Source organism: Planococcus citri, chromosome 5 (genome assembly GCF_950023065.1).
Source record: "Planococcus citri chromosome 5, ihPlaCitr1.1, whole genome shotgun sequence".
Classification (NCBI taxonomy): Eukaryota; Metazoa; Arthropoda; class Insecta; order Hemiptera; family Pseudococcidae; genus Planococcus; species Planococcus citri.
The window spans coordinates 3,651,535-3,669,633 of NC_088681.1; the positions used below are offsets into that span (position 1 = coordinate 3,651,535).

General features: G+C 36.1%; 3 protein-coding genes across 3 annotated transcripts in view; 2 read left to right on the top strand and 1 right to left on the bottom strand.

The window, feature by feature from the left end:
* Nucleotides 1-15,387, bottom strand: part of LOC135846713 (lachesin-like) — a 311,535-nt gene extending 296,148 nt beyond the window's left edge. Inside the window, exon 1 of the mRNA XM_065365955.1 lies at nucleotides 14,902-15,387. The gene's annotated coding sequence lies outside the window, so the exon portion shown is untranslated. The remainder of the gene's footprint in view (nucleotides 1-14,901) is intronic.
* LOC135848177 (uncharacterized) lies at nucleotides 8,001-10,815 on the top strand. The gene has a single exon (XM_065367987.1). The coding sequence runs from the start codon at nucleotides 8,311-8,313 to the stop codon at nucleotides 10,813-10,815; it is 2,505 nt and encodes an 834-aa protein (XP_065224059.1). The 5' UTR covers nucleotides 8,001-8,310.
* LOC135846922 (uncharacterized) lies at nucleotides 11,203-13,632 on the top strand. Its single transcript, XM_065366285.1, has 2 exons — nucleotides 11,203-11,891; nucleotides 12,177-13,632. The coding sequence occupies exons 1-2, from the start codon at nucleotides 11,203-11,205 to the stop codon at nucleotides 13,630-13,632; spliced, it is 2,145 nt and encodes a 714-aa protein (XP_065222357.1).
* Nucleotides 15,388-18,099: the final 2,712 nt, after the last annotated feature.

Here is an 18,099-nt window from a genome sequence, read left to right on the forward strand (position 1 = left end):
GAGAGTAGTATCAAATTATCGAGAATTTGAAGGGGAACATTTTTTGTCATGGTAGTTTTTATCGTAAACCTAATATTTACGGAGTAAAACGCAAAAAACGTGAATCGCAACCGGTTTTAGCCCCCTAAAAAAATTAGCTCCAGGGGAAGGAGGGTCGGGTTTTTTTTTGTAGTTCAGGGGGTCCTTCTGAACACATTCCAGAAGAAAAAATTGATGTGCCAATTTTTTCCTTTTTAAAACTGCTATTTGCCCGGTCTATAATTGTTTGGACGTCATTTTAGTGAGAACTTGTGAAAAACGCAAATTTTTATCACTTTTTTCTGGACCAGTCTTATGCCTGAATATGGACCATTTCTGAAAGAGGAGGGGGAAGCGTTCTGGTGGAAATCTAACCTCAGCAGGTATCTAAATGAATTATACGTGCCGAAAAAGTTATCTTGCTCTAATTTCGACTCGATTTGCGATCAAAAGTTTTTCCAGTTTCAAAATATTTTGATTTTCAAAAAAATCGAGTAAAATGTGTTCTACTACAATTCCGGTGTCATTTTGGAGCATTGGTCCTTCTTTCACCAAAAAATTACCATTTTTCATCGTCAACTTTAGGCAAAATGCAATGAAAATTGCGCGAAGGAGGTACTTAAAATCACTGCAAATCACCAAAAAATGAAGAAATTTTAGTAAGTTTTGACAAGTATTCGAATTTGCATGAAACATCATTGAATACTACTTCTCAACATTTTAAAAAAGAATTAAAAATACTGAAAATTTGACAAAAATTGGGTGAAAAAGTATTGAAAACATGTTAAAATGACGTTGCAAACACCAAAAAAAAACCTTTGAAATCAATAAAACTTAAATTTTTTTTATGACGAGAAATTTCAATTTTTATCGATTTGTTGAATGTTTTTTTTGATGTTTTAAAATCATTTTACATTTTTTAGACACAATTTTGGGTAGTTTTTGTCAAATATAAAGTTACCACAAAAATTTAATCAATTTTTTTGCAAATTTTAATGTGTTTTAATATCATTTTACCTCAAATTTCTTCGCTTTTTGGCAATTTTCATCCATCCAAAAGTTTTATTTTCATATTTTTATACAACTGTTTTACGTTTTCAACACTTTGTCATGCATTCCAAATTTTACTAAAATTTTATCACTCTTGGTAATTTTTTTAATGTTAATTTTTTTCAATTTATCGTTTATTCGATTTTGTCATTTGATGGAATTTTTGGCAATTCTCGTCGTGTTTTGACGATTTTTATTCGTTAGGTATAAATATCTTTTTCTGGATGTTTTTATATATTATCGTTTTAATTAATTTTCGACGCCTTTTTATAGAGTTTTTGCCTGAAGTTCAAACGAACTTGTATTTCAAAAATTTCCATTGAGAAGTTGGATTTAAAAACTAGATTGTGATAGTTGTGTTTGAAAAAATTCAGTTCGAGGGATCATTTACCTAGGTACTTTAGAAATTGAGAATTCTTCAAATCGAGGGAGTAAAAATTTGAATTTCCAAATTGTGTGTTTTGTGGAATATTTTCAATGCCGGAAAATTTTAAAATTTCGAAACCATAATCCACAATTTGAATCAGGTCACCCTTAACTTTTCTTCCAAGCGATACTCTTTAAATTATTCACGACAGTATAAACAGTCAGTCAAATAAATAAATAAAAACTACCTATTTTAATATTTAAATTTAAAACGTGGGAGAAAAAAGTATACGAGAATAGACAAAGGAGACATTTTCAAATCTATCAATATAGCTAGACGAAGGAAAAAGGGCATTTCGCGAAGCTCTCTATTACCTTTTTTTAACTCATTTTTTTCTACCACGTGCGATGTGGAAATATATAATATACGTTGACTTTGCACCCTTTCGCGTAAAATAAATTATCTAATTTTCGTCTGTCAAATTACATTTATAGACGATCCATAACGAAACTCTGTTATTATCAAATTTGAACCACATCAATGAATCGAATAATCCGATATCCACGTGTATCTCTTTTACAAATTAGTTATGGTTTTTTAATATATTTCGCTGGAACAGATTTTTTTTTGACAAAACCATCATCGTGGATTTGAAACTGGTGAAAAAACACCTATACCTGTCAGATCCTTTTTCTTCGCAAATTTTAATCACCACTGTTAACCAAAAAACCGTCAACTATTTCGGGTAGAATTTCAAGGGTAATTTTCATCACGAGTCATACATAAGAAAAATTTGACAACTCGACAGCTATATTTGTATGAAATTTCATTTCGAATTTATAACTTATTTCGTCATCGTCATCGTCAGATTCAAGTTGAAAGTTGAATGATTTTATTTTGGTAAAATTTAATTACATTTGGAATTTTTATACTCGCAAGGGCTCTATTACTACGTGGCTTACTCAACACAGCTATAGGTAGTCTACAAGGTATTCTCGAAATCAATAAAAGGAAAGTGTCGAATGATCGTGTTTTTTTCTCGTTTTCCCTATCCTCTTAATCAGAAAAGTTTAAAAAAGTTTACGATGAAAAGAGGTGACAAGTACGTGGATATTTTGGAGAATGACTGAAAGCAATGTACAGCGAAAATAGGCGAGAGCAGGAAATTGAGAATGATTGGTAAAGTGTTTTGAAAAACTTTTTAATTCCGAATAATGGCGAACGTGTTGTCGAAAAAATTGATTCCGACTTTGAAATTAGCTACGCAAAGTTTTGTTGGTAATTTCACACAACGAGAAGGTGCCGGGATATCTCCCTGACGCAGTTTTTTTTCGTCGTTCAAATTTATTTTTTAAAGTAATATAAACCGTACCATTTTCCCCATTGAGTATTTTTTTTTTTTTTTTTTTTTTTTTTACCATGATAAAAGAACATGTCAACGAGGCAACGACGAATTCATTTTCTTCAATGCTTCAATTTCAATATATTATTTGTGCTGGAAAATTACTGTGTAGGCGTTGTATAGTATTGCCACAATTCAATTATGTATATGTATTGACTGAATTAATCATTTATTGGTACCTTATAGCACTTTTTTTGGTAATTACGAATTTAACATTACCAAAAAATTATCATAAAATAAGCTTACATACCTACTTGAGTTCTCAAATCACAAAAAGCCTCTCATAAATTATGAAAAAATCATTAATTTCAAAAATAAAATAAAACAGATGTGAAGTATGTTCAAAAAATTGAAGAGAGTAGGTAAAAATCGATCATTTCAAAAAATTCAGCTACTAAAATTTGACAAAGTGCAAAGAGCATGAGAGAAATTGCCTTCTAAAGCCAACAAGACAAAACAGTTTTTTTGATTTTTTTTTTAATTTTCAAAAATTTGCTAAAAAATTTAAAAATTAACTTGAAGATTTGAAATTTTGGTGACAGGATTTTAGGACGTCATGCTCTTTGGGGTCTTGTTTAGTTTTTTTTTAAACAGGAGAAAGTTGGTACAAAATAGTTTTCCGATAGTAATACTTATTACTTTGTAATCAACTTACTCTTATTTGTATTTTTGCTTTCTTGTCACCGAGTAATATTACCTACTCTATTTATTATGTAATTATTAAGAAATTAGCCTACTCATTTTTATTCAAAAATTTAATGATTACAAAATTTACTGCGTAATCACCGTAATTACGAGAGAATTACTCATTTTTACAGAGTGATTACCAACCGATTAATAATTATTTCAATGGTAATTGGCTTCATTGCACAAAAAAAGAATCTGACTATCTGAGGAAACGCTGCTCAAAAACGTTGAACTTTCAATGTTTCGATGCGTTATTGGCACTTTCCCTGACACCCCCTCCCGACTCCCCTCATGACAGTTTCAACATCGAGTATCTTTTGCGATTTTCGAAAATTTCAAATTACATAGATTTTTTTATTACTCAGACCTTTTGCTTTGAATTTATGAACTGCTCAGCTTCTTATCTGCCCCCCCTCCCCCTGAAATATCGTTTTCATGCTTTTAACGTGTAAAATTCCTATATTCAGCTCAATTTCAAACTGAAATCTTTCAATTTTATTGCAAATATTCAAAGTTTATTTCTTCAAAAAAAAAAACAAAAACAAAAAAAAAACATGGCAGTGAATACATTTTTTACGTCTGTACTTTGTACTCGTCCTTGTTCTTCAAAAAATCTTACTGTTTTTTATTCTTCTCTGCAGGTGAATCCAAAACAATTTTTCATTTTTTCAACATTTTTAAGGACTTCAAATTTGAATGGAAGAGAAAAATTTCACCAAAATTTACACAAATAATTTCCGGGAGCATGAAAAGAAACCTCGAAAGACATCTACTTTTAAACAGAAGCAAATGAATAAAGAAGAATTGGAAATCTCTTTCCATCCTTTTTTTTGAATTTGTGTAGTTTTGATTTGAAATTGAAGTTTTTTTTAAAAGAAATTCTCAGAATTCAATTTCAGAGTTTTTTCTGTTTTGTAGTACGAAAAATTTCTAAAATTTCAATGTAAATTAGTGTGAAAAAAAAATTGCAAAAAAATCCCTGAAAAGCAAGTAACATTTAATCAATCTGCTGAATCGATTTAAAACGAGATAGAAATATTTTCGAGGATCGAGTGTTCAAAAACATAGGTATCATTTTTACCACAAATACTTTCCCTTCGGAAGGAGGGGGGGAAGAAGGGTAGGAAAAACTGAGTGCGTTCCGTGAATTTCGCAATTTTGTTGATTTCCAGTGTTTTTATAAGCAGAATTTGTACAACATTCATGTCCCTTACCTCGTTGCTCTTCACAAAAATGATTTTTTTGTCTAGTTGGGAGGGAAGGGGAGAGGAGGGGAGGGGAGGGGAGGGGAGGGGGTCCGAGAATTGTATTTCTGTTGGGGAAAAAAAGTTTCAACTCAGAAAATGGTTCAATTATGAATTTTTTCTCAGAAATGGGAATTGAATATTAAATATTTTGTTCTCGAGTGTGAAAATATTGAGAAAAAAGAAATAATTATTTTAAAATTGAAAGTTTTTTATAATTTATTTATTTATTTTTTGTAAAATATTCTTCTTTTTTGGCCTGTGCAGAATTTTTTTCAGTTACTTACTTGTCTTTAAAATTGCCGAAGCTATTTTTTTTATTTTCTTGATATAATAATCAGCATTGAAAGTTGTGCTCGGGATAATTCGTTCAGAATTTTCGAGCAAATCAAGATCAAGAAATATATTTTTTCAACATTTTCAGCCTACTTCTGGTGCTTAAAAAAGAAATGGCACTGATTTTCACCACCATGAAATTACAAAAATTTCAAATTTTAACAATTCGTAGTTTTTAGGTTGAACCCAGAGACGTGACGAAGTGTTGTGTCGTGGGAAGGGGGGGGGAGACTGAAATTTCCTTAACTTTTTTCTCCAGATTTTTCAATTTATTTACCACAGACCCTCCCCTCTTTCAGAATACTAAAATCAAAAATTTATCAATTTTTCGTGTTTTTTTTTTTAGCCATTTGGTATTTGAAAATAAAATTCAAAACGAGAACAGGACACAGGACATTTTTGATTTCGCTCAAACAAAGCGAGGATGAAAGCTTCAGAAAATTTACAATTTAAGAGGTAAAAAATGCATCGATTTGGTTATGTTTCTGAAATAATTTTTCAATGTTGAGAATTTTTGAAAAATTACAGAATACAAACCTGCCTGAGAGAAGCAAGAGCAAAAAGTTTTCAAAAAATTAATATTCGAAAAGTAAAATAACCGATGCAAAAAGTTGATTTTCATGGCTTCAGTTTGTTGAAATTTTAATGGCAGTTTTCAGGAAATTATAATATCTTTTAAAATATGAATGAAGCCTGAGCGAGGCGAGGATAAAAGCTCTCGAAAATTCACAATATTCTTCATTTTTTTTCAGGACATAATTTTTGTATTACTTTTCAAAAACAACCAATTTTCACCAAAATAAGAAATTATTTTTTTAGAATTTTCGGTGAAAAATTGGACATTTTTTGATTGAGACTTTTTGGCAGTTTTAACTACGATGCATTTGAGAGAGACCTTTTTTTTTAGGTGAGGGAGGGAGAATTTTAAAGTAAAACAACATTATTTTTGATGTGAGAAGTCAATTTTTCTATTCTTCAACATTGGTCAGAGAAAGGAAAAAGGAAAATCATCTGGACAGAAGACAAATAGCAATAGTTTTTGGTAATTCATTGATTTTTCCTACTTAAGCACAAGTTCTACCCAACTTTTTCCAACTCACCCAGTTTTCCCCCAAAAATTCTCAACTTCTCGCCAACATTTTTCTGTTTGGGAGGTGAGAACCCCCCCCCATCGTTGTTTGGCATGCCTCGAATCGAACTCAATCAAACTCTTCAATATTTCTATTTTTTTTTTTTTTTTTCAATACTTTGAGCACCCCTTGTCTTCTCTGTAAATTCACTTTGAGAACTGTGGTTTGCTCATTCGTTATCTCTCATTGAGATCTACTCTTATCAAAAATATTCAAAAAATTGACGATTTCACGTGCAAAAAACTCGGTGATGTCCCAATAGGGAAGAGGAAGGCTAATTTTTCGCTCGATGCAAGAGCTGAGAGTAGAAAATGAAATTTAAAAATTTTGCTTGTACAGCTCCTTCAATTTAAAAATTCGGTAAACATTTTTTCGAATAGAATTTGCTCTCTTTAAAACTTTCTTTCGATTCCCGTTACTTATCACAAAAATGATTTTTTGGCCAGTTCGGTGGGGAGAGGGGAGGGGGTCCAAGAATTATATTCTTCATGAAAAAAAAAGTTTCAACTCAGAAAATAGTTTGATCATGAATTTTTTCTCAGAAATGGTAATTGATTATTGAGTTTGTTCTCTTGAGCGAGGATAAATTGAGAAAAATTTGATATTTTAAAATTGAATGTCTTTTATGCTTAATTTATTCTATTTTTTCGTCAAATAATCTTCCTTTTTTGGTCTGTGCAGGATTTTTTTTTAGTTACGTGCCTTTAAAATTTCCGAAGCTATTTTTTAAATTATTTTGATACGAATAGTTAATCAGCATAAAAAGTTGTGCGTGGGATAATACTTTATTCAGAATTTTTGAGCGTGACGAAGTAATTTTTGTCGTGGAGGGGGGGGGGGTGAGAATGAAATTTTTTCAACTTTTTTCGCCAGATTTTCCAAAATATTTACCCCCATCTTCCCCTCCAGTATTTTTCATGCTAATTAGTCAGATGTGGTTCGAACAAATTTTGGAAGTGGGAATCGAAAACAAAAATGTCGAATAATTTTAAATCTTCAAAAACAATCTGACAAGATATTTGAATTGTTGTGTTGCAAGGTTAGTACTGAAATCAAAAATCAAAAATTCACAATTTTGTGTTTTTTTTTAGGCTTTCAATCTTTGAAAAACAAATTCAAAAAGAGAACAGAACATTTTCAATTTCGCTCAAGCAAAGAGAGAGTGAAAGCTTCAGAAAATTTACAATTTGTGGGGTACCTACAAAAAAATAATTTTCAATGTATTTTATGTAAATGAAGTTTCAACGCCAAAACTTTTGTCCTTTTTGGTATTTTTGAATGAAATTTCGCACTTTTTTGCACGGGTACCACCTCAGTAGGTATTGATTTGGTTACATTTTTCTAATTTCTGAAGGTATTTCCCAATCTGGAGAATTTTTGAAAAATCGCCCAATAGAATTTCGAGAGAAGCGAGAGCAAAAGCTTACAAAAAAATTGATAGTTCGAAAAGTAAAATAACTGATGCAAAATGTTGGTTTTCTTTGCGTCAACATTTAATAATTTTAATGACATACTTTCAGAAAATTATAATATTTTCAAAAATGTGAATGGGACCCGAGCGAGGCGAGGCCAAAAGCTCTTAAAAATTCACAATTCTTCATTTTTTTTTCAGGACATAATTTTTATATTAGATATGTATTTTCAAAAACAACCAATTTTTGCAAAATGTGAGAAATTGGGCATTTTCTGATTGAGACTTTTTGGCAGCTTTAACTATAATGCATTTGTTGTAGCGATTTATTCATTTTACTTAGTTAGGGGTAGTTTTATGCCTGTGTTGTGGCAGCCCTGATGGTTGCGCTGTCAACTGGTTCTATACCTACGTTTTAGCTTACTTTTTTAGTCTTAAAAATTCATTCGTCGTATGCGTAAATATACGCTAACCTAAGTTTTGTTATGAGTTCAATAAAAATGCTAGTTGAATTTTGATCGCGTCGTGTATTTTCTCAATGAGCTTTTATCGTTATCGCGAAAAAATGCATTAAAACTTCAACATGGTCCTTCGGAAGCCGAATTAATTTAACTTTTCGAGTAAATCAGTCATTTGTGTTATCGAGTGCTATTATCGAGTTCGTGATGCCGTCATCCTACACCAAGCAGCGAGGTACGGCGAAGGCGCAATTCACGGAAATAAAAACGTGGATTGAAAATGAGAGTGACAACGCCAATTTATCGAAACTTAAGACTAAATTGGAAATGCTTGACAAAGACTTCGAGAAATTCACCAAGGCACAAGAGGAGATTGAGGCGGCATGTGACGATGAGGCAATGGATACAGAGCTGGAGGAACGCCATGCGTTGGAGGAGTTATACTGTGAGCTCAAATCGAACCTATTAGACCTCATCGAAAGTAAAAGACCTGAACAGAGTAACGTATCTCATAATTCACATGCATGTTATAATGAAAAATTAGACATCGAGTTGCCTAAAATAAAAGTTGACGTTTTTGATGGCAAATACGAGGAATGGTTTCAATTTCACGATATGTTCATTGCATCTGTCGAAAAGAGAAAAGGCCTATCTGATGCTCAAAAGTTCTATTACCTCCGAAAACACCTCAAGGGTGAGGCCCTCCAAGCTATTGGTCAACTCAAGAATGAGGATAAGAGCTACAAAATCGCGATGGATAGGCTAAAGTTTAGATATGCTAAAGAACGTTTGATTTTAAATGCTCATTTGAAGGCATTACTTTCAGTTAATAACTGTGAAGGTAATCCAAATTCGTTGAGAACATTAGCTGATACAGTAACGGTTAATGTGCAGTCTGTCAATAATCTTGGTTATGAGTCAAACAAGCTCTCAGATGCCATTATTGTGTATATTGCATCATCCAAACTTGACTCGCGTACTCGCGAACTATGGGAAACGAAATTGATCTCTCTACCTAAAGACTGTGATGACATACTTACCACGTTTGTCAACTGCATTGACGAACGCGCATCCACCTTACAAGCCATGCCACCGCCTCCTCCGCCTCCTCTGCCACCTCTGCGTACCTACACACGTACAGGTAAAGAAAAGGACGATCCTAAGGCTAAACAAACAGTTCGTACCAATGCAACCAGCGTTGAAAACCCATCTCAGACTACTACATATGCGTGCCCATTGTGCTCCAAGAACAAAGAGCATCAGCTATTCGCCTGTCCTGTCTTCAAGACCTATACATGTGATCAACGTATCGACTTCGTGCAGAAGAATAATCGTTGCTTTAACTGCATGAGAACTGGCCATAGTGCCGCGAGTTGTCGTTCTATGAAGTGTAAGGAGTGTGACAAGCCACATCATACCCTTATACATCGGAAATCGAAGTCTACACCGCCTGAAGGTACTCCTGCAACCGACGAGGTAAAGTCCGGGCCTAAACCCCCACCTACTGATTCTGTCAATGCAAATACTGCTACAATTCGTGATGCTAAACGAGTACTTATTGCAACTGTCTGTGTTTTACTTGAATCTGGTTCAGGCGAGCGATTCCCTGTTCGAGCTATGCTTGATCCTGGAGCAGAGGAGAATTTCATTTCTGCCAAGCTTGCTAATCAGTTAGGTTTGAAAACTAGGCGCAGACCTGTTCAAATGGTTGGACTGAATGGCGCGAAGTCCAATGCATCCCACGAAACAACAGTTAAATTTTTCTCACGTGTATCTGATTATTCTTCTACTACGAATGCAATTATTGTGCCGCATGTCACCTCCGTGAGCCCCCCCTCTACCTTATGCGCGTCGCATGTGTTTAATATACCACTTACCCAATTGGCTGATCCAGATTTCGACAAACCTGGACAGATTGATCTATTATTGTGTGCCGAATATTACCTCGATATCTTTACTGACGGATATGTAAAGGGTAATGAAAAATGTCCATCTATGCGAAATACTGTGTTTGGTTGGATTATTTCAGGACGAACCTCCGCAACCAACTCAACAACTGTGTCTGTTAATCGTTGTGAAATTGCTCGTACCTTAGAGAAATTTTGGGAGATGGAAGAAATCTCTGTCGAGGTTCTGCGCAGTGTTGATGACGAATACTGTGAAAAATTCTATGCTGAGACTGTGTCGCGCGACTCTACTGGTCGCTATACCGTGCGCCTACCATTCAAGTACAGTGCTGAGAAATTAGGAGAAAGTCGAGATACGGCACTCAAAATTTTGAATAGTTTGCGTCGCCGTTTAAGCAGTTCACAATTTGAATCGTGTAAAGCATTCATGGACGAGTATCTCGCATTGGGTCACATGTCCCCAGTACCTCCTATTCAAAACAACGAGCCGCATTTTTATCTACCTTACCATCCTGTGTTCAAGCAGACCAGCATCACAACGAAAACACGAATCGTATTCAATGGTAGCAAACCTACATCCACTGGAGTCTCAATCAATGACATCCTGCACACTGGCCCTGTGCTACAGGGTCGCCTATTCTGCCTCCTTATTCGTCTTCGTACCTACATAATTGCAATTTGTGCTGACATTGCAATGATGTACCGACAGGTACGTAAGCACCCTGATGACAGACGATTTCAACGAATTCTTTGGTTTGACAAAGATTTTAATATTCAAGATCATGAACTAAATACTGTGACTTAAGGCACGAGTCCATCCGCCTATCTCGCCGTTCGAACTTTATTTCAAACTGCTTATGATGAGGCTTATCGTTATACACGTGCAGCTCAGGCCATTCTTCGTGACTCATACATCGATGATATTTTTTCTGGAGCTGAAAATGAATCTGAGGCAATATTATTGGTCAATGAGCTCGATTCTCTCACAAAATGTGGAGGTTTCACACTACGTAAGTGGGCCTCAAATGCTCCTTCAGTGCTGCCATCTGTGTCCACTGAGGATGACATCGAATTTAAGCTGAATGAAAATGATGAAATTGGTGCATTAGGTCTCACCTGGCGTCCTAAGGAAGACCAATTCATCATTACTGGTAAATTGCCACCCTGTGAACGAGCCATCACAAAGAGAACCATGTTATCCGAGTCATCCAAATTGTTTGATCCGCTGGGTCTCGTTGCGCCTGTTGTTGTCGTCGCCAAGCTGATATTAAAACGAATTTGGAGTTCTGGATCAAACTGGGATGATCCACTTGAGCCTGATATTGAGCGTGATTGGCTGATTTATCGCAACGAATTACAATCACTTAACGTTTCTATTCCTCGATTAGTTGTCACGAGTTCGATCATAGAATTACATGGTTTTTGTGACGCCTCAACAAAGGCCTACGGAGCTTGCGTTTATATTCGAGCTGTTCATCCAAATGGCTCCGTTGACATGAGGTTACTATGCGCCAAAACCAGAGTCGCACCTACCAATTGCGAAAATGTGCCACGTTTAGAGCTACTTGGAGCTCTCCTACTCGCCAAGCTAGTGTCTAATATTTCCATACCTGTGTCCAACAAGTGCCTATGGTCCGATAGCACCATCGTCTTAGCATGGCTAGCCAAGGCGCCATCCTTTTGGAAGCAGTTCGTTGCCAATCGAGTCCAAGAAATTCAGCAGCTGTCGCCTACTTCCTGCTGGAGATACGTTAAATCTGCTGAGAACCCTGCTGACATAGCCTCTCGTGGTGTTTTGCCGAGTCAAATTTCTGGGCTCAATTTGTGGTGGAATGGCCCATCATTCCTGCACCAACCCTTCAATATGCCGAGTTCTACTGAGTACGTTGACGAGTCTGCTATGGAGGAGGCCCGCCGCCAAAAAATCTCCACGCGCCGCATTACAATTATTGATGTTGAAGATCACCCTACCCGCATATTCAGCATCTTGAAAATAATCCGAGTAACGGCACACTGCTTGAGATTTATTCAAAATCTACGTAAGCCTGCCAGTCGTCGCCTTACATACCCTGCCAATCCATTCGACAAAAATGAGTTGAGTCATGCTCAAAGTGTTGCAGTCAAAATCTACGTTGAGTATAATCCTGTGTCAATGCTTATCGAAAGGTATTCATCAGCCAAGAAAATCATCCGAATAATCGCCTATTGTGTACGTTTTGCTCGTAATCTTCGTGTTTCTGCCAATCTCCGTTGCAAAGCCCCAGTCCTCAGTGTTGATGAGTTCAATTGTGCTCAACTTGTTGTTGCCAAAACTGTGCAAGCTGATGAATTTTTTGACGACTTGAAAAAATTGAAAACCAAGGGCAAAGTAGGGAAACGCAGTTCTCTTCTACCCTACAGCCCAAAGTTGGACAGTCATGGAGTCTTACGTGTTGGCGGTCGTCTAAAAAATGCTCGAATTGTTTTGGGGCACAATTGTCCTATACTGCTACCTGCTCGTCATCCATTTTCGCTCAAAGTTGCTCGAGAAACTCATTTAAACGAACTTCACGCACCTACAAACCTTCTCATCTCAACAATTCGTAACGAATATTGGATAATCGCCTTAAAATCGCTAGCTCGAGGTATTGTTCGCGATTGCCCTAGGTGCAGACGAACAAACAGAAAAGCATGTCAGCAAATCATGGGAAATCTCCCTGATGTACGAGTCAATGTCCCAGAGTTTCCATTCCTGCACGTTGGTTTAGATTTTGCTGGGCCAATCACAGTCAAGCTAGGAGCGCCACGTTCAAAGGTCACTGGCAAGGCCTACATATGCCTATTTATTTGCCTAGCCACCAAAGCTGTTCATATCGACGTGTCTATGAGCCTGAGCACCGAGTCATTCATCGCAGCTTTGGAGAGATTTGTTTCTCGACGTGGTAAACCTGAATCCATCTATTCGGATAATGGCACCAATTTCAAAGGAGCTGCTAACCAGCTTGAGAAATTGTGCACCAACAATGATGTCCAGAATAGTCTCACTGAAAAGCGTATTCAGTGGCATTTTATTCCACCCAGCTCACCTCATTTTGGGGGTATTTGGGAGGCTGCGATAAAATCCACTAAAACTCATCTCAAGAGAGTCATGGGAGAAGCTGTGCTCAGTCAAGAGCAACTTTTCACCATACTGGCAAAAATCGAAGCTTGTCTTAATTCGCGCCCTTTATATGAGCCAAGTGACGACGTTCATGATGGACCTCCACTGACGCCAGGTCATTTTCTCATCGGTCGTCCACTTAACTCCATACCGCAACCTTCTCTTTCGTCCGTGATCGATAACCGCAATAAATTCGAACAGATTCGCCGAATTGTCAAGTCCTTCTGGGAAAAATGGTGTAAAGAGTACCTACACTCCTTACAACAACGCTCTAAATGGAGAAACGAAACAGTCGAAATAGCTGTTGGAGACATAGTCGTGATAAAGGAGGTCGACGAAGCCCCTGGGAAATGGAAAATGGGCAAGGTGGAAGCCACATTTCCCGGATCCGACAATCATATTCGAGTAGTCGATGTACGCACTGAAAATGGCGTTCTCCGACGCCCTATTACGAAACTCATAGTTCTAGTGTCGAAAAATTGACCTAATTATGTTCTATTTTATGGAATACCATAATTATTCATTTATTCTTAATTTCTTGTATTTTATCCTAATCGAAGTTATTTTAGCGATGTCTTCGTTATTTTATTCTATCATAGTTTTAGTATCTTAGTCTTAATCCGTTTTCTTGAAGTCTTCAACTTCAACGCGGGGAGTATGTTGTAGCGATTTATTCATTTTACTTAGTTAGGGGTAGTTTTATGCCTGTGTTGTGGCAGCCCTGATGGTTGCGCTGTCAACTGGTTCTATACCTACGTTTTAGCTTACTTTTTTAGTCTTAAAAATTCATTCGTCGTATGCGTAAATATACGCTAACCTAAGTTTTGTTATGAGTTCAATAAAAATGCTAGTTGAATTTTGATCGCGTCGTGTATTTTCTCAATGAGCTTTTATCGTTATCGCGAAAAAATGCATTAAAACTTCAACAGCATTCGAGAGACCTTATAAGAAAATGATCTGGGTCGAGCACAGCAAGGGTGAAAACTTTTAAAAATTTTTAAGTTCGTGGTTTTTGGTACCATAATTCTTTCATTTTCCCTGCTTACACAACTTCTTCTCAACTTTTCAAAATTTCCCAACTTTTTCCAACTCACCCAATTTTTCCCAAAAATTCCCCACTTTCGCCAAAAATGTTCTGTGTGAGGGGTGTCACACCCTCCCACACCCCTTCTCCCCTTCGGCACGCTTCTGTATAAATCCAATCAAACTTTACAATATTTCTGTTTTCTTCTATACCTTGAATAGACCTATGTTCCCTGCAAATGCACTTTGAGAACTGTGATTTGCGCCATTCATCATCTCTCATTAAGATCTACCCATATCAAAAATATTCAAAAAAACTGACGATTTTGCGTGCAGAAAACTCGGCGATTCGACATAAAATGACCCAATAGGGAGGAGGATGACCAAATTTTTGCTCGATACAGGAACTGAGATTTGAAAATTAAATTTGGTTCCACTCATAAAATTGTGCTCGTACATCTCCTTCAATTTTGAATTTCGGAGAAAAGTTTTATTCTGTAATTTGCTCTCTTTGAAACTTTCTTTCGATTCTCGTTACCGTACTTACTGGAAATTCATTTGATTGCAGTTTTTTTGAAAAAATATATATTTTTTTTCAATTTTAAAGACAGGTATTTCAATTAGACGAGAGAATCTAATTTTCTAGAGCGTAAATTGATCAATCGATCCTGTACTTTTTTAAAAACGTCGTTATGATATTCGAATTAATTTTCCAAAAAAACCACTTACCACATTGATGGAAGCATTAAAACTAAATCCAGCAACGAAAACACCAAATTTTCAACCAAAACTAATCGTCATTTTCGAACACCGCGTATTCTACTACCGGCTATATCTGCGTAGCTTCAACGAACCACGAAACCGTCGGCAGAAATTTTCCATCAAGTTTCACCAATACGAAATTCGCGAGTAAACAAGATTGGTTAATTTTTGAACACCGACGACAAAACCGAGAAAGCGAGAAAAAAAAAACCAACAAAAAACCAGACAAACGTGCGAATTATTCACAACGACTACGATAGAAGTAGAAGAACGAAAATTGGCGCGAAAAAAAATGAGACAGCGCGGCGACGATAGACGATGAAAAATTTACCAAAAGTATACGACGCGTATAGAGTTACGTAAACGTAAACGTATTTTCGACGGCGTGAAAATGGTGGTAAAATTAACGACCTGAACTGTTAACGGCGAAAAAGTATACTGTTTGTTGCGCTTTACTCGACTCGTTAGATGGTAAAAAGTATAACCCTCCGCTTCGTTGCTTCGGCGCGACACTCGCTGTCCGACCACCGCACATCTTTCTCGAATTCAAATTGGGAAAACTAGCGACGCGATATGTTTCGCGCCGTTTACCCAAGTCAAGCGAATATTTCCTTAGGTCAGGAAGAATATAGGAGTACCTTACGTATAACGTAATTGAAGCCGACTTATAGGTTTGGTTTAGTTACGTAGTACTGGTGATAATGAAGGAAGGTGATCGCAGTCGTACTAGTTTTCCGATTCCTATAGTCGTCGTTGTCGAATCGTTTGTACGGTATTATCTGCAAAGCTTCTTGCCCAGTCGAATCTATTAAAGACGAAACGAAAACAATTAACTCGGAATTTATAATTAACTTTCACTCGGAAAGCGTCTGTCGAAATTCCCGAGTGATTTTATTCGAATGTAAATGCCTCCTGTGCATGTTTTAGGCTATATTGTAGTTGCTGCTTTTAGACGTACATACAACATCCACCTATACCCTCCAAAAATACTGTACACAGTCGATAGGGTGAGTTAGGGTACACAGATGAGGTATGCGGTGATGAACTCTGGCCGAGATTGCGTCGCTCGATTCGAAATTTAATCTGTTTTAAAGAGGGTTGATTGTATTTCGACTAATTATTCTACTTTGGCAAAGTGTTGATTATCAAAATTAAAAATACTTCCGCTCGAGACGCGAGACGAGATGATCTTTTAGCGGGCTTATAATTTTTCATTTATGTGGCCAAGTTCACGACCCCTATACTCTTGTACCACAGTCTTCGCTATTTCGACGTAGGCCTACGTCGTCGCGTCGTTGAACTTGCTCTAAACGGTCATCGTCCTGTTAAAAATTATGCCAACGGTTTGGCCTTTTCGTTCGCGGAATTTGGCAACCCGCAGCGTACAATGCGGTGTGATGGATATTATCATAGACTATCTGTGTTTCATCATTTTAACCAAACCGCGTTAGACTGCGTAGAGATCTACAAATTTTATCGACTTTGAATCTACATATATATCGCACCTCGGGAGTAATAAGGTCACATCTCAAAAAAAATTGATTTTGATGTTTTTGCATTTTTGGGGTTTGTATGACCCCCCCCCCCCAACCAACAATTACACTTTGAGTTGGGTACATTATGTGGATCTTGTAAAAAACGCAAATGGCCTATGGCCTAACTCAAAATCTCAACAACATTGCAAGTTGTTTGGAGTTATAAGGGTACATCTCAAAAAACTCCACCTTTTTTGAGAAAATTTCGTACATACAAAGTGTTAACAAATAGTTTTGATTGTTTTGAATGTTTGTCAGTTAGAAATAGTCACAAGGAGTGCATTTTTTATTGGTTTGTACCAAATGGAAAAAAATTTTTAAATTGACCACTTTTCAGAAAAATGAATTTGCACACATAATGAAATTTTAGTTTTTTGAGAAAAACTCAAAAACTAAGCTCTTTAGAAAAAAACTAACGACATTATATCGATTGGAAATTTAATTCTCTACAACTTAGTTATCATGGAATTTTTTTTGGATGCTTCCTTTCGCCTCCACATCAACTTTAATGAAAGGTTCTAACTCAAAATGTTTTCCAAACATTGAAATATTTCCTCTTTAAGATTTTATTTTTCAAAGTGTTCTCATGCTAAATGAAGGTAGGATACCAGATCTTTAAAATGAGGTGCTATTCATTCCTCACAATTAATTATAAGTTGTTAAAAATAATGAATCAAGTTTTCAAAAAAAAGAAAATCACTCTCCTGTAAAATTTCACTTTTTTGAGATGTGACCTTATTACTCCCGAGGTGCGATATATAAGTGTACTATTCATCTGTTTGTGGTGTTTGAACTTGCGGTTGAGCTTTTACTGGGCTTTATTTGGTTCAAATTTGATGAAATGATGGGTATGGCAAAATGCTTTTGGGTGGATTTTGTTTGAAGTTTGATTTTTTTGCGCTCCCATTCTAGCTGAATGTGTTGGATTTAGTCAGAAAATGTTCCCTTGTTCCCTCTCTTCTCATTCCAAGGAATAAAACGTAAAATATTGAATCGACTTGCACAAATATGCCAAGAATATCGATCAATCGTGTTGCTCCTGGCGCAGAAATTCATGTTTTGAAATCATATTTCTTGAGAGTGAATTACCAGATCATTCTCGTAAAATTTGACGAGTAAAATTAGCTGAGACGGCTCCCTCTCCACCCCTTTTTTAATCTTTTCACCTTCCAAGGGAAGAAATATAAAAATACTCATCGACTCTACTTGCACAAATCTTTCCAAAATATCGATCAATCGTGTTGCTCCTGGCGCAAAAACTCGTGTTCAGAAAACACATTCTTTGAGAGTGAATTTTCAAATTCATCTCTTAAAATACCCCCTTCCTTCTTCACCTCTTCTCCTTCTGAGGAAAAAAATATGAAATATTGACTTTCCTTGCACAAATCTTTCCAAAATATCGATCAAGTGTTGCTCCTGGCGCAGAAATTCATGTTGAGAAAATACACTTTTTCAGAGCGAATTTCAAGATTAATCTTTCGAAATCCCCCCTTCTTCTCTTCTTCTCCATTTAGTGAATTAAACATAAAATATTGACTATAGGTATACTTGTTCAAATTTTTCCAAAATATCGATCAATCGTGTTGCTCCTGGCGCAGAAACTCGTGTTCAGAAAACACATTTTTTGAGA

What these genes read in the sequence shown, in the direction of transcription:
- LOC135848177 (XM_065367987.1), top strand. Translation starts at nt 8,311, where the DNA reads ATGCCGTCATCCTACACCAAGCAGCGAGGTACGGCGAAGGCGCAATTC.
- LOC135846922 (XM_065366285.1), top strand. Translation starts at nt 11,203, where the DNA reads ATGTTATCCGAGTCATCCAAATTGTTTGATCCGCTGGGTCTCGTTGCG. An exon ending in AATATGCCGAGTTCTACTGA is followed by an intron (nt 11,892 to 12,176) that starts GTACGTTGACGA and finishes GCTTATCGAAAG; the next exon opens with GTATTCATCAGCCAAGAAAA.